The sequence below is a fragment of the Erinaceus europaeus genome, chromosome 17 (genome assembly GCF_950295315.1).
Source record: "Erinaceus europaeus chromosome 17, mEriEur2.1, whole genome shotgun sequence".
In the NCBI taxonomy this organism is placed as follows: Eukaryota; Metazoa; Chordata; class Mammalia; order Eulipotyphla; family Erinaceidae; genus Erinaceus; species Erinaceus europaeus.
This window is the reverse complement of record NC_080178.1, coordinates 81274697-81298868: the sequence shown is the minus strand read 5'-3', so window position 1 is coordinate 81298868 and position 24172 is coordinate 81274697. Positions and strand designations below refer to the sequence as shown.

The 24172-nt window shown below is 41.9% G+C and overlaps 1 protein-coding gene and 1 long non-coding RNA gene across 3 annotated transcripts in view; both read right to left on the bottom strand.

Annotated features, from left to right (window-relative positions):
• Positions 1–1523: 1523 nt before the first annotated feature.
• On the bottom strand, positions 1524–23611 carry TMEM41B (transmembrane protein 41B). 2 transcript variants are annotated; one of them, XM_016191759.2, is made up of 7 exons: positions 23354–23611; positions 13786–13903; positions 11167–11295; positions 8089–8182; positions 6719–6823; positions 4135–4273; positions 1524–4030 (listed from the first exon to the last, which is right to left on the bottom strand). In XM_016191759.2, exons 1-7 carry the CDS (start codon positions 23451–23453, stop codon positions 3861–3863), a joined length of 855 nt encoding a protein of 284 aa, XP_016047245.1. In that variant the 5' UTR covers positions 23454–23611; the 3' UTR covers positions 1524–3860. The 2 variants fall into 2 exon arrangements, with proteins under 2 accessions (XP_016047245.1, XP_060033183.1); XM_060177200.1 differs by lacking the exons at positions 1524–4030; positions 4135–4273; positions 6719–6823; positions 8089–8182 and having other exon boundaries at positions 9536–11295; positions 23354–23610.
• LOC132533931 (uncharacterized) overlaps positions 1524–24172 on the bottom strand; it is a 94617-nt gene continuing 71968 nt past the window's right edge. Inside the window, exon 3 of the long non-coding RNA XR_009545693.1 lies at positions 1524–2841. This is a non-coding gene — a long non-coding RNA (uncharacterized LOC132533931). The remainder of the gene's footprint in view (positions 2842–24172) is intronic.

Below are 24172 nucleotides of genomic sequence, written 5' to 3'. Positions count from 1 at the left end.
ACAAACAGCTGTTTTCCAGGACCTCAAAAACATCAACCGCTGAGATGGTAGTTCGGATTCCATGCTCTTCAGACAGGCATCACAATTAAGATGAATTTTTTTTTTTCAGAGCCTGTCTCACAGATATGATTTGGCTATTTCCAGGCTGATGTATCATTCAGAAATAGAAAAAGGTCACAGCACCAGTCCCTGCACATTGTCATGGCACTCCCACCTGGAGCCAGTTTACAGGAATGCACGCAAGCTCTCTCTCTCTCTCTCACTCGCTCTCTCACACATACACACACACACACGCACTTTACTTATTTTCATGAGATACTAATAGGGGTAGGGAGACAGCATAATGGTGAAAAATGCAAACCAAAAACCAAAAGGCCACGAGGATTTGTATTGCCAGCATTGAGCCTTTGCGATAACACTGGTGGCAATTAAAAAAAAAAAGAAAACAAGAAAAACCCTTTAAAAAATAAAGTGTCCAACAACAGATGAGTGGCTGAGCAATTTGTGGTATATATACACAATGGAATTCTATTCAGCTGTCAAAAATGGTGACTTCACCGTTTTCAGCCGATGTTGGATGGACCTTGAAAAAAATCATGTTGAGTGAATTAAGTCAGAAACAGAAGGATAAATATGGGATGATCTCACTCTCAGGCAGAAGTTGAAAAACAAGATCAGAAAAGAAAACACAAGTAGAACCTGAAATGGAATTGGTCTATTGCCCCCAAGTAAAAGACTCTGGGGTGGGTGGGTGGAGAGAATACAGGTCCATGAAGGACGATAAATGACATAGTGGGGGTTGTATTGTTAAATGGGAAACTGGGGAATGTTATGCATGTACAAACTATTGTATTTACTGTTGAATGTAAAACATTAATTCCCCAATAAAGAAATTTAAAAAAATAATAAAAGATATTTACTTATTTTTTAAAAGATTTTATTTATTTATTAATGAGAGATAGGAGAACAGACAGAAAGAACCAGACACCACTCTAGTACATGTGCTGCCGGGGATTGAACTCAGGCTTGAGTCCACTACTTTATCCACTGAGCCACCTCCTGGACCACTTATTTAGTAAATATTTTTTTAAACTTTAATAGGACTAAGAAATTTAGCGGAAAGGGGGATAGAGAGAATGGTGACGGTAGATAGCATAATGGTTATGAAAAGAGATTTTTATGCTTGAGGCTCCAAAGTCCCATGCTCAATCCCCTGCAGCACCATAAACCAGAGCTGATCAGTGGAGAGACAGAGAGACTCCCGCAGCACTACTTCACCACTCGTGAAGCTTTCCCTGTGCAGGCGGGGAGCAGGGGCCTTGCTACTGCACAGCCAACATTTGAACCCTGGTGCCACATGGGAGAACCACTGTACAGGGAGAAACTCTGGCACTATGGTGTCTCTCCCTCTGTCACTATATGAAATAAAAAGAATGAAACAATCCAGAAGTGGTGACATCATGTATGTGCTAGCAAAAAGTTTTTAAATACAAATACTCCTATGAAATAAATCCCGTCACACATTGGTTTTCCGTATAATTTATTCTCACAACATTTTACTTTGCTATACTCAAAGTAATAAAACTATGAAGGCAGTCTAAGAGAACAGTCTCACTTGGTGTCAATTTTCCAGTTAACTTGCTGGCTTGTCCACTCACATACACTTGCTATCTTGAAGAACTTACTTCCAGATATGGCTGAAGCTTCTATGAGGTCATCTTTGAATTCTTGAATATAGGCAATCAATATTATTAATGGTACAGCCTGTTATACTTTTTTTTCTTGATAGTTACTGGTAGTGAGTCACACTGGTTATTCTCTTGTTAAAATGCATCTTCAATGGTAGCTAAAAATTTTCCAACAACAACAACAAAAACAGCAAAGGAAAAGGATCAATGATGAGTAAAAAAATACTCTTGAGAATAGAGTATGATACATACACACTGGAGAAAATAGTGAAGCTTCTCTTGATTTAAACCCTTTTATTGTTACAAGTCTGATAAAAATGTACTCAATTATATTTAATACAGTAATATTTAATGGCTATTGTCCAAAAGTAAGTAAGTAAGTTAATTTGTAAAAATAACTAAAGTTTTTATCACTTAGTCTCTGGTCAATGAGAAAGGAAGAAAACCTTGCGTGACATAACAATAAATAATTTCACACAAAAGGCTAGGTAACCATAAGAATAGTATATTAATCAATATATTCTCCTTGTATTTACAATAAATCCATCTGTTAATACTGTGCTAGAAAAAAAATAATTAGTACACATCATGTAGTAGAAGCAGACTGAGATCGATCATACCTCTCACAATTCAAGACATACAGGTATTTCTCTCACAACTAAAGTACGTGTCAACATGACAGTCTCGGTTGAAGATACAACTGACAAGAGTATTTTACAGTAGATCAGGCATGTTGTAGAATCAAGGGCATTACCATTAGGCAAGCAAAAAAAAAGTTAACTAGTTTTTCTACGAGTGTTTAAATAAAGTAGTTACCATGTGAGAAAACAGTAAACTGGGGCACTGCATTAATTAAAAACAACTCAAACAAGAAAGTCATCAATAGAAATAAAACAAGGCATTCTTATAACTGTATCATGCATAAAGGGATAATTTAACATAAATTTAATGACAAATAAATCAGGTCAATTTTACAATCATTGGAACAAACTATTTAACCACATAAGAAGTATTGCAACACCATTGCTTATGTTTTAAATTATAATATAATCTAACATCTAAAAGCTGCATACTGGGAGTCAGGCAGTAGTGCAGCAGGAAGTGCAGGTGGTGCAAAGCGCAAGGACTGGCACAAGCATCACACTTCGAGCCCCTGGGTCCCCACCTGCAAGGGAGTCACTTCACAAGCAGTGAAGCAGGTCTGCAGGTGTCTATCTTTCTCTCCCCCTCTGTCTCCCTTTCTCTCTCAATTTCTCTCTGTCCTATCCAACAATAATGACATCAAAGTAACAATAATAACTACAACAATAAAACAACAAGGGCAACAAAAGGGAATAACTAAATATTTTTTAAAGTAAAAAAAAAAGCTTTAAAAAACTGCATAGTCTGAATGTTTTCTTTAGGAAACTGCTGTAAATTATCATCTGAATATAAATTATAAATACCATGACACAATTATGTAATCACCAATACATACATGCACAGTGAAAATTCTTGAAAGCTGGGGAGGAAAAGATAAGACTGGTCAGAATTCAAATTTCAGACTAATCCATGATAATATAGAATAGAAAAATTCACAAAAAATATATATAACTTGATATCCTTTCCAAATTCAACAGTCCACTAAGAAACAATCTCTAAACAAATTCCCTGCCTCAAAGGTAAAACAAGAAAATGTAAATCTATTGTTTTAATTTTCAAGTTTATGCTCTGAAAAAGGCTAACACTAGCCAGAACTGCAATACTATTTTTTAAACCTCGACTCATATATATATATTCATATTCATTTTTAGTTACTAATAGGGGATAAAAAGAGAAAAAATATTATTAAGGAAAAGCACATATAACCAGGATTCAAACTATATACTGATATGATCGATTTAATCAAGCATTTCGTACTACACTGCTACTATCTATTCTTGGAATATTAATTTAAAAGATATCTTATCATAACTACTAAACACTTTTCATAGTAAAACAACTTTCATTTTTTATTTCCTTCTGTCCCTTGTTACTTAACACTCTATTAACTGTCTGATAAGAAACATTCCACTACAAAATCCTTGGTTCCGTTTCTGAAGAGGTGTTTTTAACACTTAAACCTGCCGATCCTGAGATGATGGTGTTGAGTAGTGATGATGACGACAGGAAAACTAAGATCCAGAAGACTTTTTACTCAAATTTCTGCTTTAGTTTTTTTTGGAAGATGGCTGGCAGAATAGAAAGAACAGCCAAAATCATTAGGACAAATACTGAATTCCAGGAAACAGCTTCCCCTGCTGTTGTAAGTTGGTATAGTGTTGTTCCTGCCTTAATTGCGACAAAAGAAGGAGGTGCAACACCTAAAATAAAAAAAAGAAAAGACATCAGTAAAAGCCATTAATTGTTTTTACAGCTGGACAGTTACATACATATGACTTCCAACAGCATGAACTAGAGGCCTTACCTAGAAAAGTGCCAATAAAAAAAACTTTCAATGGCACATTTATCACAGGAGATGTAATATTAATAAACCAATTAGGCAGAAATGGTGTTATCCTCAAAAATATAATGTAGTTAATGAGATGTTCTCTATGGCGCTCAACCTGTTATTAAGGAAAAACAAAAAAGAGGATCAAGATATGGCTAGTTTGGGAAACAGCTTACTTAATATGAACTATCTTAAATTTTCATTCTTGAGAGTTCAATTTATCTAGTAGCAATGATACAAATAAGAACCATGCTAAGTAACCAACTTTTTAGTGCCTTTGACTTGCAGTAAGGGCTAGTATAGCAATCAAAAACCTAGTCTCCAAAATAATCTCAAATCTTTAATTTTTGCTATTATGACATATATCACGAGTGAATTAATTCATTATTGATGAATCAGATTAAACAAGTTTTAAGGCAATACTAGCTGGTTAAATATAAGGGATTATAAATTATACTCATTTTGATTAACAATTTACTTACATAAAAATATATATATTCCAAAGAAAAACTTACATATAAAATTATTTTAATGTTCAATATAAATAAAGGTCATAAACTGAGAAAAGTACTATACTAGATGTCCAGAGATCTGAGATTTTAGATTTTTTTTTTTTTAATTTATTGATAAGAAAGATAGGAGAGAAAGAACCAGACATACTATTGTACATGGGCTGCTGGGGACTGAACTCAGGACCTTATGCTTGAGAGTCTAATGCTTTATCCACTGCACCACCTCCCGGACCACCAGATCTTGCTTTTTAAGAAAATAATTGTGGCTTTGGGTCAGAGCTTAAGGAATAAGACAAGATAATCGCTAAAATCCTGAGATTTAAATAGTGTGATACTTTTGAATCTTTCTACAATATCAAATATGTTAGACCTTTTTGCAGACTAGTGGATATATTTATTTTGTTGTTGTTACTCTTTCGAGACTATAACTGAAATGAACTTTTGTACCCATTCATGAATTACATTAATGGAGTTGGCCAATACAACTTTTAGTAACCCACTGGCAGTATAACATGTCAACACAAAACTGGTGGGGTTGTCTTTGCAACACACTGAGTTCTATGAACTGTCACAAAATAGTGCCCAGAGGGGATCGGGCGGTAGTGCAGTGGGTTAAGTGCACGAAGCACAAGGACCGGCATGAGGATTCCGGTTCAAGCCCCTGGCTCCCCACCAGCAGGGGGTTTGCTTCACAGGTGGTGAAGCAGGTCTGCTGCAGGTGTCTATATTCCCCCGCCCCCGTCTTCCCCTCCTCTCCACATTTCTCTCTGTCCTATTCAATAACAACGACATTAATAACAACAATTAAGGGGGGGAGCGCAAGGACAGGTGTAAAGATCCCGGTTCAAGCCCCCGGCTCCCCACCTGCAGGGGAGTGGCTTCACAAGAGATGAAGCAGGTCTGCAGGTCTTTCTCTTCCCCTCCTCTCTCCATTTCTTTCTGTCCTATCCAACAACGATGACAACAACAACAGCAATAATAACTACAACAATAAAAAACAAGGACAACAAAAGGGAAAATAAATAAATAAGTAAATAAATAAATATTTTTTTTAAAAAAGGGCAACAAGGGGGGGGAGAAAATTTTTTAAAAAGTGCCTGGGAAGTGGAAGTGTTGGACTGGCAAGCATGAGGTTGCAAGTTTGATCCCTGTCATTGCACTCTAGTTTTCTTTTTCCCTTCCTCACCCCACTCATTAGTAAATAAAATAAAGAATTAACATAGCTTTATAGGCAAGTTTGCATTTGAGGGGCCTGCTGATGTTGTACCCAGTAGAGAACTCAAAGTTATAACGTGCAAAGACCAGAATTCAAGCTCCCAGTTCCCACCTGCAGGGGTAAGCTTCACAAGTCATACAGCAATGCTGCAGGTGTTTTTGTCTCTCCTCTATCTCCCACTTCCCTCTCAATCTGTCACTATCTAAAATAGATAAAAATAATTATTTTAAAATTTTTCATTTGAAATTATTATTTTTTGGTTGTCATCCTTTTTTAGCTTGTACATGCATACATTTCTCAGTTTTCCATATAACAATACAGCCCCCACTAGGTCATCTGTCATCCTTCTTGGATCTGTATCCCCCCCCAACCCCAGAGTCTTTTACTTTGGTGCTCATTTGAAATTATTAACATTAATTACCTACCACTTACTTGATTTTATATTGGTAAAAGAGCATATTTAAACCTTAAGTCTGAATAAATTTATGTAGAGAACTATACACTGAGCTACCAATCAGTTAAAGAATGACATTTAAATAATTTTAAAAATACTTGTTTAGGGAGTTGGGTGGTAGTGCAGTGGGTTAAGTGCATGTGGTGCAAAACGCAAGGACCAGTGTAAAGATCCCAGCTCGAGCCCCCAGCTCCCCACCTGCCAGGGAGTCGCTTCAAAAGCAGTGAAACAGGTCTGAAGGTCTTTCTCCCACCCTCTCTGTCTTCCCCTCTTCTCTCCATTTCTTTCTGTCCTATCCAACAACAACATCAATAACAACAACAATAAAACAAGGGCAACAAAAGGGAATAAATAATATTAAAAAAAATACTTGTTTACCTGCTGTGACCATTTAACTGCTTTCTCTGTTAGGTATTTGTATACAACTGGTCTCCCAACTAAATAGGAGAGCATATAGCAGAATGAGGCACCAAGTCCAGAACACTAAAAGATAAGAAGCCATAAGCATTTATAATTTCCCAGTTTATGTAGGTAGATATATTCACCTAATGAAAACTAGCTTATGTCTTTGGGGAGTTGGAAAGGTACTATGTATGACCCCCCCCAAAAAAAAAGTTTAATCTGGTCCTTTTTCAAATTATAGCTAATATGAAACCAATGAAGACAAACCAAAATTTATGGTTAAATTTAAGGACCATATCCAAAATGTTAATGAGACTATAGATTAAAACTTTTTTCTTTTCTAAATGAATGTTTGAAAATACCACCCTCAAGCAGCCAAGAAATAGCACAATAGGTAGAGAGAAACTGCCTTGACATAAAGCACAGACTTGAGTTCAAAGCCTGGCAACACATGTAAGTACCACGGTGGTGGCACTGAGGAAAATTCTGGTATTGTCCCATCTCTTTTCTATCCAAATGAAAAAGTTGGCCATGAAAATGCAAGGCCTTGGTTCCACTGAAAAAAGAAAAAGACACTGTCCCTCTTAAGGAGGGATTTAAGTTCCTAACACCCCGCCCCATTCCCAGAAGGTAGCAAGGCAGACAGTTACAGAGACCACAGTACCAATGCTTCCTTCAAGGCAATGGGGGCTGGGCTCAAATCTGGGTCATGTACATAGCAAAGCAACACACTATCCAAGTGATCTATTTAGTTGGCCTGGGGTTGAACTCGTAAAATTGAAAGTCTTTTAAAACTAGTAAGTCCAGATGGGAGATAGGATGGTTGTTATATAAGACTTTCATGTCTGATACTCTAAGGTCTTGAGTTCAACCACTGGTGCCACCAAAAGCAAGAGCTGAACAGGGTTCTCATCAAAATCATCATCATCATCATCTACCTGGGCAGACAAACCCACCAATGTGTCCTAGAGCCTCCCCCCCCTTCAAATCCCTTCCCCACTAGGGAAAGAGAAAGACAGGCTGGGAATATGGATTGACCTGCCAACACCCATGTTCAACAGGGAAGCAATCACAGAAGCCAAACCTTCCATCTTCTGCATCCCATAATAACCTTGGGCCCATACTTCTAGAGGGTTAAAGAATAGGGAAACTATTAGGGGAGGGGATGGGATACGGAGTTCTGGTAGTGGGAACTCTGGGGAAATACAGTTTTTGTTCGTGTTTCCAATTTATAAATCAAAAATTAAAATAATAATAAACCAGTGGGACTAGGACTATTCTCTCATCATTCTAGCTGAATGATGTTTTTTTTTTTCCTAGTCTCCCAATTTCTTTTATATACTTACCAAACAGACAAGAAATAAGGCTAGAGGAAAGGGATAAAGGAACCCTGAGAGAATACTGAGGAAGATGGAGCCAGGAATAGCAAATGTTTGCAAGCTGTTAACTTCTAAGTTAAGGATAAAAACATGACAAAATAAAACTTTTAAAATAGGAGTTTTATGAAAAACCCAACACTTCAAAAAAAAAAAAAAAAGTATTAGCGTCCTTTAAAATGACTTGATTGTAATACTCTTAGGTGTTGACAATTTATGAAAATCAAATTTCTAATATATACAAGATGAACTATGTACATTGGCAAAAAAAGAAAAAGACTATAAAAGTGTTTCCTAATGCACTAAATTTACTCTCTAATGTTTTCAGGAAGCATGATTTCTTTTTATTTTATTTATTACCAGAATACTGCTCAGCTCTGGTTTATGGTGGTGCTGGGGACCTTTGGCGCCTCAGACATGAAAGTCTGTTTGCATAACCATTATGCTCTCTCCCCAGTCCAGGAAGCATGATTTCAATGAAGGTAGGAGTGTGAGTGAGTGAGTGAGTGAGTGAGTGAGTGAGTGAGTGTGTGTGTGTGTTATAATCACTTATTTTAAACTATAGGTGGAACACATTAACTTGTACAATTTTGTGTTATATTTATAAAACAGTTATGCTATATAGCCTAAGATAAGGTCTTTCTCTTACTCATTGAGTTTAAAAAAATAGTGTATTTTTCACACTTAAGAAAATTTACACAGGTTTCAAAGACTACATCTCCCATAAGCCATTCACCTAAACAAAATTAATAAACCCAATGAACTGACAATAATAGTAGCCAAGTTTATTTAAGTTAAAAGCATTTTGTAACAATAAATTAAATCTTAGTACCATGGACAGCACCAAGGAAAGTTCTTAGATGATGAATAGTGCTTTGTCTCCATCTCATCTGCCTGCCTGTTCCCCAAAGGTATAGATTTAAAAAAATGGTATGGAGTACAGGGATAACAACAGTTGTTATGCAAAAAGACTTTTCAGACTTAACCTGGAGCTAAGTGCATCACAAGTGCCAGAGTAATGCTCAAGTTCTTTCTCTCCATTCCCTATTAATAAATAAAACTTTCAAAAATCTCCAAAAGCAAAACAGGCTGGGAAGACAGCATAATGATTATGCAAATGACTTATGCCTGAGGCCCTGAAATCCCAGTTCTTCTATAAACTGAACTTATTATTTTGAGATATTTATAAGTTCACATGCAGTAATAGGAATAAGAAATGGTCATCTGCACAGGTCCCCACCTGTAGGGGGTTTCCGCTTCACAAGCGGTGAAGCAGGTCTGCAAGTGTCTATCTTTCTTTCCCCCTGTCTTCTCCTCTCCCCATTTCTCTCTGTCCTATCTAACAAGGATGACTTCAATAACAACAATAATTACAACAATTAAAAAAAGGGCAACAAAAGGGAAAATAAATATTAAAAAAAATTTAAATGGTTATCTAATTATCTTTTACCCAGTTCTTCCCAATGGAAACATGTTGCACAAAGGCAGTTCAAACCAAAGCAAACAAAATACTGACAATGGGGGCCAGGTGGTGATAGGCCTAGTTGGGCACACACACTACCACGTGCAAAGCCCTGACTTCAAGCCCTCAGTGAAGACCTGCAGGGGCGAAGTTTCACAAGCAATGAATAGTCCTGCTTCACCACTTGTGAAGCTTCACACCTGTGGGTATCTCTTGTCTCTCTCCCTACCTGCCCCTTTCCTCCCAATTTCTCCATCTCTGCAAAATAAATAAAGCAATACAAAGAATACTGACAAAGCTTTGGTCAAGTATAGATTCTTTTCTTTTTTTTTTTTAATTTTTTTATTAATTTTATTTTTGAGAGAGATGTAGAGAGAGACACACACAGAGAAACACCAGAGCACTGCTCAACTCTGGCTTATGTTGGTGCAGGGGATTGAACCTGGGACTTAGGAGCCTCAGGCATGAGAGTCTGTTTGCATAACCATTATGCTGTCTCCCCTGCCCAAGTATAGATTATTTTCATCAGGCTGGCAAAATAGCTCAGGCAGCTAGTGTTGCTCTGTCATAAGCATGACCCAGGTTAGAGGGTCTCTCTCCCTCCGTGTGCACATGGAAAACAAAACAAAGTAAAACAAAAAACTTATTTGTTTTAAAAGGGCAACTCCATGTTGCCCTTTTAAAGCCAAAGCTATTTATTTCCCTTTCACCTTTGAAACACCTACCTTAAGTCATGTCAACTGGTAATCTGTTTTATTTTTTAATTTATTTATTATCCACTTTATTTTTAATTATTTATTGGATAGAGACAGCAAGAAATTGAGAGCAGAGGGGGAAATAGATAAACAGACACCTGCAGATCTGCTTCACCTCTCGTGAAGCTTCCCCCCCTGCAGGTGGGGACCAGGAGCTCTGACATGAGTCCTTGTGCACTGTATTGTGTATACCCAACCGGGTGCACCACTGACTGGTCCCCACTGCTAATCTGTTTTACATTTTTTAAAGTTTTATTTATTTATTTATTTGTTATTGGATAGAAACAGAGAAATTGAGGGGGGGAGATAGAGAGGAATAAAGATGCCTGCAAACCTGCTTCACTGCCTGTGAAGCGACTTCCCTGCAGGTGGGGAGCCGGGGGCTTGAACCAGGATCCTAACCAAGCCACTGCAATACCGCCCGACTCCCTGTTTTACATTTTTTGATGTTGTTGTTTTAAAGATTCAAGGATAAAGTTTAATAAAGCTATTCACTATGACTATGCTTCGGTGTGTAATATCTTCTAAATTGGTGAAATGTTTTTTAATTGTAGTGTAATAACTTCAAATTTTTAATTAAATCATAATTCATTAATAGTCACAAAAAATAACTACCTTGAATAATACAGAAAAAAAGAAAATGTTTATAAATTAAAGTAAGCAGACAACAAAATAACAGATAAGTATTCAGAATACCAACTGATTTGAAGAGATATAGGATAATGGTGAGAATATTTTTTCCACTTTAACTACTTACTATTACAACACAACAGATCTTTTAAAACCTTTTTCTTGAGCAAACTATAAAGCATATTTCAGTTAAAAGGATACAAAATATATGTAGCAAAATAAGCTACAAGTACTTGTACATAAAAGGTGTCCTTATATTTGGATAAAACTTTTCCTAGAGCCTTGGCATCATCCATATCTCGGGGAACCTTCATATTCATTCTTTCTTCTCTAAAGAAATAAAATTAAAGTGAAAAATTATAAAGCAGAATTTACTAGAGTAGCATCAAAGTTTAGAACATGAAGTTCTATAATGCTGTTTTATTAATGTTAATAAACGCAAATTTAAATTCTATAAACTATATGTATATTAAAATATATTACGACACTCCTTGTGCTTTGCGCCACATGCACTTATCCCACTGTGCTACCACCCAACTGCCCATAAACTGTTTTAATATAATTTCATGAGATGTGATCTATTTGTGAAAATTCAAGATGATCCAAAGATTAAAAGGGTTTTCTGTTTGTTTTAACAGAGCATAGCTCAGCTGTGGCTTATGGTGGTACTGTGGATTAAGCATGGGACCTTCAGTTTGCTTGCATAACCATTATACTATCTCCTCAGCCCAGATTAAAAGTATTTATTCTAACATTGGTTTATTTATTTTTTAATTTTTTATATTTATTTTCCCTTTTGTTGCCCTTGTTGTTTTTCATTGTTGTAGTTACTGTTGTCATCATTGTTAGATATGACAGAAATGGAGAGAGGAGGGCAAGACAAAGAGGGGGAGAGAAAGATAGAAACCTGTAGACCTCCTTCACCGCCTGTGAAGCGACTCCCTTGCAGGTGGGGAGCCCGGGATCATTATGCCGGTCCTTGTGCTTTGCGCCATGTGCGCTTAACCCGCTGTGCTACCCCCGGACTACTTAACCGGGTCAGAATCTCTTTGATAATATACAATGCTGTGGATGGAACTTAGGACTCATGCTTTTGGGTCCAAAGATTTATCTACTGTGCCACCATCTAGGTAACTTAAATTTATAAATGAGAAAACCCATTTTAGCTTACAAACTTTTCTTTTACTTGATAATCTTTTAGAATTTAAAATAGCATTTTATGTTATTTTTGAATTCAGTTGAATTTTATCAAGTAAACAAATGAACACGAGTATTTTAAATATGAAGATGCTTATTTTATGGCTTAATATGAAATTTTGGTTTCAGGGTCAGGGGTTAAGCAAACAGAAGTATTAAGGACCCACACAAGGATCCCAGTTGGAGGCCCCAGTTTCCCACCTGCATGGGGTTCACTTGAAAAACGATAAGCAGGTCTGCAAGTGGCTGTATTTCTCTCTCTTTCTCTCTCTCTCTTATTATTATCTCTACTTATTTATTGGATAGAGACAGCCAGAAATTGAGAGATGGGGAGATAGAGTAGAAGAGACACAGAGAGAGACCTGCAGCACTGCTTCACCACTAGCAAAGCTTTCCCCCTGCAGATGAGGACCAGGGACTTAAATCCAGGTCCATGTGCACTGTAATATGTGCGCTCAACCAGGTGCACCACCACCTGGCCCCGTGGCTGTATTTCTCTTTCTCTGTCTCCCCTCCTCTCTCAACTTCCTGTCTTATCCAATACAAGAGAAAAAATGGCCATAAGAGTAGTGGATTCTTAGTGCCAGGCACCGAGCCCCAGCAATAACCCTGGAGGCAAAAATAGAAAAAAAAATTTTTAAAAATTGGGCTTGGATAGTTCAGGGAAGCTGTGAGCTATAAGTTCATTAATATATTTAATTTTACTCAAAATTGATTAGTGACTTTAGATTATTATGAGAACTACTTAGATTGAAGCTAAATATGTTTTTTTAAAGATTTTATTTATTTATTTATGAGAAAGATATGAGAGAGAGAGAAAGAACCAGACATCACTCTGGTATATGTGCTGCCAGGGATTGAACTCAGGACCTCATGCTTGAGAGTCTAGTGCCTTAGCCACTGCGCCACCTCCAGACCACGAAGCATATTAGTTTTATATGTCTTAAATTCAAAATTTAAACCAATGAGGAGCTGGGCAGTAGCGTGGCAGGTTAAGAGCATATCATGCAAAGTACAAGGACTGGCTCAAGGATCCCAGTCCGAGCCCCCAGCTCCCCACCTAAAGGAAAGTCGCTTCACAGGTAGTGAAGCAGGTCTGCAGGTGTCATTCTCTCCCCATCTTTCTCCATTTCTCTCTGTCCTATCCAACAACAATAACCAAAACAAAGATAAAACAAGGGCAATAAAATGGGAAAAATGGCCTCTAGGAGCAGTGGATTTGTAGTGTAGACACCAAGCCCCAGCAATAACCCTGGAGGTCAAAAATATAATTAATTAATTTAATTTAATAAAATTAAAAAATAACTCTTTACAGGCAGGAGACAACATAATTGCAAAAGACTTTTTCACACCTGAGGCTCCAAGGTCCAAACTCCAGCACCCCCCCATAAACCACAGCTGAGCAGTGGTCTGATATCTACCTATTGGCACCTACCTATCTTTCTCTCTGCATCTCTCATTAAAATAAACAAATACTAAAAAGAAAACTCCTTATAAGAGTGTGCATTAGTTTACACACAAAGAAATAAGCGAAATATAAAAAAGGTCTGTAATAGCACTTTTTAAAAATATTATTTATTCCCTTCTGTTGCCCTCATTTTCACCTCCTTTCAGTATACTTACTCATTTAGCTGAGGAAAGTTTTTATATACCAAAAACATAACAAAAGCTGCAGATAAAAAAATAGACACCAATATAAGGAGTGACATCCTTGCTGAGCCAGCTTCTGCACAGGCGATTTCTGATGAAACAAAAGAAAAAGCTAAAATTAAGGTAAATACAAGACAGTACCTCCCCCCCAATCAGTAATTTTAAAGGCTTTTCTCCAATAACAAACAACTGATAGTATCAATTCAGACTTTTGCCTAACACAGTTATAATTATTATTTTTGGCCAATGTGGTGATTGCTGGGATTGGTGCCTACATGACTTCACCGCTCCTGTGGCCTTTTTTCCGTTCCTTATTTTTTTTCCAACAGAGCACTACTCATTTCTGGTTTATGGTGAGGGGGGGGCCTTTAAAACTGGGAATAAAATCTATTTGCTTAATCATTATACTATCCCCCCTTCATCCTTTTTTTCTTAAATATTTTTTATATTTATTTTTATTTATTTATTTATTCCCTTTTGTTGCCCTTGTTGTTTTATTGTTGTAGTTATTATTGTTGTCATTGTTGTTGGATAGGACAGAGAGAAATGGAGAGGGGAGGGGGAAGACAGAGAGAGGGAGAGAAAGATAGACACCTGCATACCTGTTTCACTGCTTGTGAAGCAACACCCCTGCAGGTGGGGAGCCAGGGCTTGACCCAGGATCCTTATGCGGGTCCTTGTACTTAGCTCCACCTGCGCTTAACCCTCTGCGCTACAGCCCGACTCCCCATCCTTTTTTTTTTTTTTTTTTTAGAGGCAGAAATAGATAGGGAAAGGGCAGGAGTAGATAGTGTAATGGTTATACAAAGAGACTCTCATGCCTGAGGCTCCAAAGCCCGAGATTCAATCCCCTGTACCACCAAAAGCCAGAACAGGGGAGGGGAGGGGACAGGAGGAGAGGGGACAGGAGGGGAAGGGAGGCAAAGGGAGGGGAGGGGAGGGGAGGGGAGGGGAGGGGGAAAGGAAAGAAAGTATAGTATAGAATTGCCTGTGTGCTATTTATTACTGTAGCAAATTCTTTATGAACATTTGTAAAGCTATATTAAAGAGGTATCACTCTCCCCATGAGATCCCAAGTTCAATTTCTAGCAGCACACGTACCAGAGTGATGTCTGGTTCTCTCTCTCCTATCATTTCTCATGAATAAATAAATAAAATTATTTTTAATTAGTGCAATGGACCTGCTCAAGGATCCTGGTTTGATCCCCCTGCTCCCCACCTGCAGGGGTGTTGTTTCACAGGCTGTGAAGTAGGTCTTCAAGTGTTTATCTTTCTCTCTGTCTCTCTGTCTTCCCCTTCCCTCTCAATTTCTCTCTGTCCAGTCCAGTAACAATCACAGCAATGACAACAGTAATACAACAACGATAAACAAGGGCAACAAAAGGGAAGGAAAAAAATCTCCAGGAGTAGATTCATAGTGCAGGCACCGAGACCCAGCAATAACCCTGGAGGCAAAATAATAATAAAATAATAATAATAATAAAGTAAGAGGTAATCACTGCCAGTTCAACAGATATTTCACTTCTCCTAAAATTAATGTCTTTCCTATGTCCCCACTGTGTTCTAATCACCAGAGGGTGATCCCATTGGCCCTATTCTTACTGTGTAACTCCAACACTCTGCCCTTCCAAGCAGACAGACAAGAATGGACACTTGAAGCAAGTAGAAATTGCTCATTATTGTGTGACTACATTTTCTCTTGACAATTTGATCCAAGAACACAGTCTTTTGGTGGTGGGAATGGTGTTTATGTACACTCCTATTAATTTGTAGTCATATAAATCACTAATTATTATGAGAGGGTAAAAATTGGTTGTATGTCTCAAACTTATTAAAGCACAGACTGAGTCTTTTTAATACATAGGCTGAGTCTGATATGTTGACTCTCTCAAAAGCCTAGACCAAGGAGAACAGAAGCAACCGGTGGCACAGCTACATACAAATGTCAAAGGACATGAATTATGGTGATGTTGGGTATGATACAGCAAATCCTAACAAAGGGATTTTTCTTTTTCTGTTTTTTTAAGATTTTATTTATTGTGGTCCGGGAGGTGGCACAGTGAATAAAGCATTAGATTCTCAGTTATGAGGTCCCGAGTTCGATCCCCGGCAGCACATATACCAGAGTGATTGATATCTGGTTCTTTCTCTCCTCCTATCTTTCTCATGAATAAATAAATTCTTTTAAAAAAATATTTTATGTATTTATGAGAAAGATAGGAGATAGGAGGAGAGATAAAGAACCAGATATCACTCTGACACATGTGCTGCCGGGAATCAAACTCAGGACCTCATGCTTGAGAGTCCAAAGCTTTACCACTGTATCACCTCCCAGACCACACAAAGGGATTTTTCAAAGTTAACCCAATTACCAAATAATGTGATTATTACAATAACTATTTATTGTCTTCTTGAACCCTAATACAGCAGGAACCTCACATTTCCACTATAGAGCCTATATTTCCCCCAGTCCTAGAACCTTAGGGTGGGGCGCACTTTCCTACATGCTTCTCTCAATTCATACCAAAAAATATTGCATCTGCCAATCCCAACCTAATCAACAACAAGTACCACCTCAGCATGCTTCACTTTAGACTGTCAAAAGACTTCAGGTGTGGAATGACAACCTTTCAGCTTCATTACTTGGGTGAAACCTTTCCTTTCATAGTATTCTCTAATTCCATTCCAGGAGGTTCACTTCCTAACAAAGTCCCAAAACCTAGATACAGACCAGGTCCCCTGAGATAGAGCATATGTTCACATGTATCCATAAACTAGGGCAAAATATATATCTGAAAGCAGAAGTACACTAGAGTCTGCAGAGAGTAGCCCCCAACACTTCATCTGCACTATTCCAGCCTTTAGGTCCATGATTGTTCAACAATTTGTTTGGCTTTGTATGGTGACTCTCTTTTCAGCCACCAGGTTCCAGATGCCAGCAAGATGCTGACCAGACTTCCCTGGACTGAATGACCCCACCAATGTGTCCTGGAACTCACTTCCCCAGAGCCCTGACCCACTAGGGAGAAAGGCAGGCTGGGAGTATGGATCAACGACTCAACACCCATGTTCAGTGGGGAAGCAATTACAGAAGTCAGACCTTCTACCTTCTGCATCCCAAAATGAACCTGGGTCCATACTCAAGAATAGGAAAGCTGTCAGGGGAGGGGAGGGGATACAGAGATCTGGTGGTGGGAATTGTGTGGAGTTGTACCCCCTTCTTATAGTTTGGTTAATGTCTACTTTTTTAAATAAACAAAAAAATAAATTAATTAAATTAAATAAATGATAAATAAAATAAATCTACCAGATACTAACTTGTCCAGCTCTCACTTTTCCACTTACTTTCAGAAAAGTATTAGAATAAGGTGCAAAGGGCAGGGGTAGATAGCATAATGGTTATGCAAAGAGACTCTCATGCCTGAGGCTCCAAAGTCCCAGGTTCAATCTCCTGCACCACCATCCACCATAAGCCAGAGCTGAGTAGTGCTCTAAAAAGAAAAAGAAAAGAATAAGGTGCAAAATAGAAGGACTGACAAAAAATTTATGGTGCCAAGTGGTGGCACACTTGATTGATCACACGTTACAATGTGCAAGGACCCAAGTTCGAGCCCCAGATCCCCACATGCAGAGGGAAAGCTTTACAAGTGATGAAGCAATGTTGCAGTTTATCTGTTTCTTTCCCTCTCTGATCTCCTCCTTCCCTCAATTTCTGGCTGTCTCTATCAAATAAAGATAATAAAGGGGGCTGGGCGGTAGTGCAGTGGGGTTAAGTGCACATGGCACAAAGCGCAAGGGCCAGAGTAAAGATCCCAGTTCGAGCCCCCGGCTCCCCACCTGCAGGGGAGTCGATTCATAGGTGGTAAAGCAGATCTGCAGGTGTCTTATCATTCTCTCCCCCTCCTCTCTCCATTTCTCTCTGTCCTAACAAGGATGACAACAATTAATAATTACAACAATAAAAAATAAAATAAAATAAGTTTTTAAAAAAAAAAAAAAGAGTGGTCCATTATTTAAAAAAAAAAAAAAAAAAGAGTGGTCCGGGAGGTGGTGCAGTGGATAAGGCAGCGAACTCTCAAGCATGAGGTCCTGAGTTCAATCCCCAGCAGCACATGTACCAGAGTGATGTCTGGCTCTTTCTCTCTCCTCCTATGTTTCTCATTAATAAATAAATTTAAAAGGGGGGGGGCCAGGCGGTGGTGCACCTGGATAAGCACACACACTACAGTGCACAAGGATCTGGGTTCATGCCCCTGGTCCCCACCTGCAGGGGGGAAGCTTTGTGAGTGGTGAAGCAGGGCTGCAGGTGTCTGTCTCTCTCCATCTCTATCTGTATCCAATAATAAATAAAAAATAGTTGGAAAAAAAAAAAGAATGATGCTCAGGTTCTCTATCTCTCTTTCTTTTGCATTAATAAATAAATAAAATCTTGTGGTCCAGGAGGTGGTGCAATGGATAAAGCATTGGATCCTCATCCATCCTATGACCCTGCAATTCCTCTCCTGGGGATATATCCTAAGGAACCCAACACATCCATCCAAAAAGATCTGTGTACACATATGTTCTTGGCAGCACAATTTGTAATAGCCAAAACCTGGAAGCAACCCAGGTGTCCAACAACAGATGAGTGGCTGAGCAAGCTGTGGTATATATACACAATGGAATACTACTCAGCTGTAAAAAATGGTGACTTCACTGTTTTCAGCCGATCTTGGATGGACCTTGAAAAAGTCATGTTGAGTGAAATAAGTCAGAAACAGAAGGATGAATATGGGATGCTCTCACTCTCAGGCCAAAGTTGAAAAACAAGATCAGAAAGAAAACACAAGTAGAACCTTAAATGGAATTGGTGTATCACACTAAAGTAAAAGACTCTGGGGTGGGTGGGTAGGGAGAATACAGGTCCAAGAAGGATTCAGAGGACCTAGTGGGGGTTGTATTGTTATATGGGAAACTGGGTAATGTTATACATGTACAAACTATTGTACTTACTGTTGAATGTAAAACATTAATTCCCCAATTAAAAAAAATCAGGAAAAAAAAAATAAATAAAATCTTGGGCTGGGGAGACAGCATAATAGTTATGCAAAAATACTTTTATGCCTGAAGTACCAAAGGTATTAGGTTCAATGCCTAGTACCATTATATAAACCAGAGCTGAGAGTGCTCTGATGAAAAAAAAAAAAAAAAAAGTTTGGGTGAGAGTGGATAGCATAACGGTCACATACAAAGAGACTCATGCTTGTGGGTCCAAAAGTCCCAGGTTCAATCCTAGAACCACCATAAACCAGAGTTTAAAAAATAAAGGGTGAGGGCAGGGGTAGATAACATAATGGTTGTGCAAAGAGAGTCTCATGCCTGAGTCTCCAAAGTCCCAGGTTCAATCCCCTGCACCACAATGAGCCAGAGCTGTGCAGTGCTCTGGAGTTTCTGTCTCTTTCTCTCTCTGCATCTCTCTCAAAAATAAAATAAATAAAATTTAAAAAATAAAAATAATGATTAAAAAAAAATAAAGGGTGGAAGTAGATAGCATAACAGTTACACAAACAGACTTTCATGCCTGAGGCTCCAATGTTCCAGGTTCAATCCTTACCCCACCTCCACCATAAGCCAGTGACAATCTGTGCTCTGGTTAAAAAAAAAACTGATTAATTAAAAAAATAAAATCTTCGGGAGTCGGGTGGTAGCACAGCAGGTTAAGCACAGGTGGTGCAAAGTGCAAGGAACGGCGTAAGGATTTGAGCCCCCAGCTCCCCATCTGCTAGGGTGTCACTTCACAAGTGGTGAAGCAAGTCTGTAGTTGTCTGTCTCTCTCTTTCCCTCCTCCATTTCTCTCTGTCCTATCCAACAACGACAATAATAACTACAACAATAAAAAAACAACAGGGGCAGGGGTCGGGCGGTGGCACAGTGGGTTAAGCACATGTGGCGCAAAGCGCAGATACCGGCGTAAGAATCCCGGTTGGAGTCCCTGGCTCCCCACCTGCAGGGGAGTCGCTTCACAGGCGGTGAAGCAGGTCTGCAGGTGTCTATCTTTCTCTCCCCCTGTCTTCCCCTCCTCTCTCCATTTCTCTCTGTCCTCTCCAACAACGACATCAATAACAATAATAACTACAACAACAATAAAAACAAGGGCAAAAAATAAATAAAATATTAAAAAATCTTTAAAAAATAAAATCTTCAAAACTTTTATTTATTATTTGTAAGAGTGACAGAGCATCACTCTGGCATATGTGATGCTGAAGACTGAACTTGGAACCTCATCTTCCCTTTGTTTCTCTCTGTTTCTGTCTCCAAAGGGGTGGGGGCTATGAAAAGATAGACACAGCAGGAAGCAGTGGAATGACATGAGCACAAAGCCCTGGCAAATTAAAAAAAAAAAAAAAAACTTACCTAGCACTTAAAAGCTATCTATATAGATACTCTTTTGACCAAGGACAACTTTATCTTATTATCAACAAATACATCAACAACTCTAGACAAGCCTGTCTGTATTGACACACACTAATTTGCAAACCTATGGTTCCCTTGCCCTGAATTTTCTTCTCTATTGAATCCAAACCCTTCATATCTCCTATAAACTTGGAGTGCTCACAAGTAATTTTAACAATATCCTAAAAACTGTTTTTGAATGTCTTGTGCTTGTGATGAAATGAAATGCACACACTTTGGAGGCTTCAAGGTTTTATTTTCTGAAAACTTCAGCTAAAGGAAAAAAAATGGGGGTGGAGGGAGGAGTTGCATAATGGTGATGCAGAGGCTCTCATGCCTGAAGCTCCAAAGTCCCAGGTTCAACCCCCACTCCCAGCACTACCAAAAATCTCAAAGCCAAGGTGGAATCATAATACATAATATCCTTAAAAATGTCAAGTTCAGGGGCTGGGCGGTAACGCAGTGGGGTAAGCATGCATGGCTCAAAGTGCAAAACCTGCGTGAGGATTCCGGTTTGAGCCCTGACTCCTGCAGGGGGGTCAGTTCACAAGAGTTGTGAAGCAAGTCTGCAGATGTCTGTTTCTCTCCCCTTCTCTATCTTCCCTTCTTCTCTTGATTTATCTCTATCATATCCAACAAGGACAGCTATAAGGACAATAAACACCAAAGGCAACAAAAAAGAAAAAAATAGCCTCCAGGAGCAGTGGATTTGTAGTGCAGGCACCGAGCCGGAGCAATAAGCCTGGAGGCAAAAAATAAATAAATTAAAAAAAAAAAAAAGTCATGTCCACGGTGTATTTCACCAAAGTAAAAGTCTCTGGGGCGGATGGGGGTGGGGGTGTGCAGATGCTGGAAAAGGATGACCGAGGACCTAGTGGGGGTTGCACCGCTATGTGGAAAACTGAGAAATGTCATGCATGTACAAACTACTGTTTTTACTGGTGACTGTAAAACATCATTTCCCTTGAATCTAGACACCATCCTAAACGAAAAGACCTTCATCATCCCCAAGGTCCGATTCAGATAGTGAGCTTTAGATAAGGGGCCTGGTGGTGGCACACCTGGTGGAGGGCAAGGACCTGGGTTTGAGCCCCCGATTCCCACCTGCAGAGGGAGCGCTTCACGAGTGGTGAACCAGGGCTGTAGGTGTGTATGTCTCTCTCTCTCTCTCCCCCCTATATCCCCACCCCTCTCAATTTCTCCATCTCTATTCAGTAATAAATAATTTAAAAGTAGGGAGTCGGGGGGTAGCTCAGTGGGTTAAGCGCACGTGGTGCAAAGCACAAGAACCGGCGTAAGGATCCCGGTTTGAGCCCCTGGCTCACCACCTGCAGGGGAGTCGCTTCACAGGCGGTGAAGCAGGTCTGCAGGTGTCTGTCTGTCTCTTCCCCTCTCTGTCTTCCCCTCCTCTCTCCATTTCTCTCTGTCCTAACCAACAGCGATATCAATAACAACAATAGTAAATACAACAACAATAAAAAACAAGGGCAGCAAAAGGGAAAATAAATAAATATAAATTTAAAAAAAAAAAAAAAGTAGGGAGTCGGGCTGTAGCGCAGCGGGTTAAGCTCAGAGGGCGCGAAGCACAAGGACCAGGATAAGGATCCCGTTTCGAGCCCGCGGCTCCCCACCTGCAGGGGAGTCGCTTCACAGGCGGTGAAGCAGGTCTGCAGGTGTCTGTCTTTCTCTCCCCCTCTGTCTTCCCCCTCCTCTCTCCATTTCTCTCTGTCCCATCCAACAACGACGACAGCAGTAACAACAACTACAACAATAAAGCAAGGGCAACATAAAGTAATGAATAGGTATTTTAAAAAATAACTAAATCAAACTTAAAAAAAGACAGCATATATAAAAGGAAGACAGCCACTCCAAAGCCACGTAAGATAGAGCAGAACCCAACGTCCCTGCCCTGGGTCAGCTTGCCGACTGGAGATGCCGCAGCCACTGAGGCCTCAGTCCCTCCCCCAGTGAGACTCCCGGCTGGTCGCCCCAGCTCCGCCCGGCGCCAGCATCGCCTCCGCCGACCGCACAGCAACAAGCCGGCGTCCCTCCTCCTCCTAGTGGAACCAGGCGGCGCCGGCGTCGTCGCTTTCACCTTTTATTCATCTTTCCTAAGCAGAGCCCTGACACGCTCTGGCTGAGGGTGGTGCGGGAACTGAACCTGCGCCCTGGAGCCGCAGTTTGCATAACCATCCAGCTACCTCTCGCCGCCCTCACTCCTCTCTGAAACAAACCCAACTAAGGCACTTGCGACGCGGCTACCAGTCCGGTCACCACAGCCCGGTCGCCCCCGGGGTCTCTGCACTCGGGGCCGCCAAAGCAACAGTCACTAAGGCCCCGGTCGCCACAGCCCCGGCCGCCACAGGCCCGATCACCACAGCCCCGGCCGCCACAGCCCCGGTCACCACAACCCCGACCGCCACAGCCCCAGTCACCACAGCCCCGGTCGCCACAGCCCCGGTCACCACAACCCCGGTCACCACAGCCCCGGCCGCCACAGCCCCGGCCGCCACAGCCCCGGTCACCACAGCCCCGACCGCCACAGCCCCGGTCACCACAGCCCAGGCCGCCACAGCCCCGGTCGCCACAGCCCCGGCCGCTACAGCCCCGGCCGCCACAGCCCCGGTCACCACAGCCCCGGCCGCCACTGTCCCAGTCACCACAGCCCCGGCCGCCACAGCCCCGGCCGCCACAGCCCCGGTCGCCACAGCCCCGGTCGCCACAGCCCCGGCCGCCACAGCCCCGGTCACCACAGCCCCGGCCGCCACAGCCCCGGTCACCACAGCCCCGGTCACCACAGCCCCGGCCGCCACAGCCCCGGTCGCCACAGCCCCGGTCGCCACAACCCCGGCCGCCACAGCCCAGGTCACCACAGCCCCGGTCGCCACAGCCCCGGCCGCCACAGCCCCGGCCGCCACAGCCCCGGTCACCACAGCCCCGGCCGCCACAGCCCCGGTCGCCACAGCCCCGGCCGCCACAGCCCAGGTCACCACAGCCCCAGTCACCACAGCCCCGGCCGCCCTCGGGGTCTCTCCCCTCCGGAGCCCGCCCGCCACGGTCACCACAGCCCGACCACCCCCGGGGTGTCACCCCTCTGAAACACGCTCACCCTTCAGGCGGCCTCCACGAGCCTGTATCGCGGGACCCGGCGTCCCCGCCGCGCTGCCCGGCTCCGTCTGCGTGCGCTCGGCGAATCTGCCTTTCGCCATGTCTGAGCAGGGAAGGGATCAGCCGAGCGCTGCCGCCGCACGTCAGTACCAGGTCCACCGCAGCGTCCCCAGAACACCCGGAGCCGCGGGCACTTCCGGGGCGACCCCGACAGCGCAGGCGCGCGGCGCGGTCCCGCCCCGCACGCCCGCCCCCAAGCCTCGCGCGATCACAGCGGCCCAGTGACCGCGAGACCGGTCGGCTCCGCCCCTCCCACATCCAAGCCTCGCGCGACCACAGCGGCCCAGTAACCGCGAGGCCGGTCGGCTCCGCCCCGCCCACATCCAGGCCTCGCGCGACCACATCCGCCCAGTAACCGCGAGACCTGCCAGACCCGTCAGCTCCGCCCCGCCCCCTTCGCCCCACCCCCACCGCCACCCCCGCCTTGGGGAGCATGCGCAGTCGCGGATCCCAAGTCAGGGTTTGGCTCGCGGACCGCGACGTCCGAGGCCGCTCTACGGACCCGGAAGTGCGTCCTGGGGCGGGCCGACCTGTGCCCCAGCCGCCGGAAGTGCCCGAGCGGTCCGCCGCTCCCCGTGCCGGCCGCTTGGCGGAGGTCGAGGCGCAGGGAGGCGCGCCGGCGGAGGGCTGCGGCCCGGGTTCTGCGGGCACAGCAGAGGCGCCGGGGACGGCGGTGGCCAGGCCGGCGGACTCCCCCCGGTTCGGGCCCCGCGCCGCCGGAAGCCCGAGCAGGCCAGGGCTCTGGTGAAGACGATGCTAA

What these genes read in the sequence shown, in the direction of transcription:
- TMEM41B (XM_016191759.2), bottom strand. Translation starts at nt 23,453, where the DNA reads ATGGCGAAAGGCAGATTCGCCGAGCGCACGCAGACGGAGCCGGGCAGC. An exon ending in TATTTTGCTACATATATTTT is followed by an intron (nt 8,183 to 11,166) that starts GTATCCTTTTAA and finishes AGAAGTTAACAG; the next exon opens with CTTGCAAACATTTGCTATTC. An exon ending in TTTTATTGGCACTTTTCTAG is followed by an intron (nt 4,031 to 4,134) that starts GTAAGGCCTCTA and finishes TTTTTATTTTAG; the next exon opens with GTGTTGCACCTCCTTCTTTT.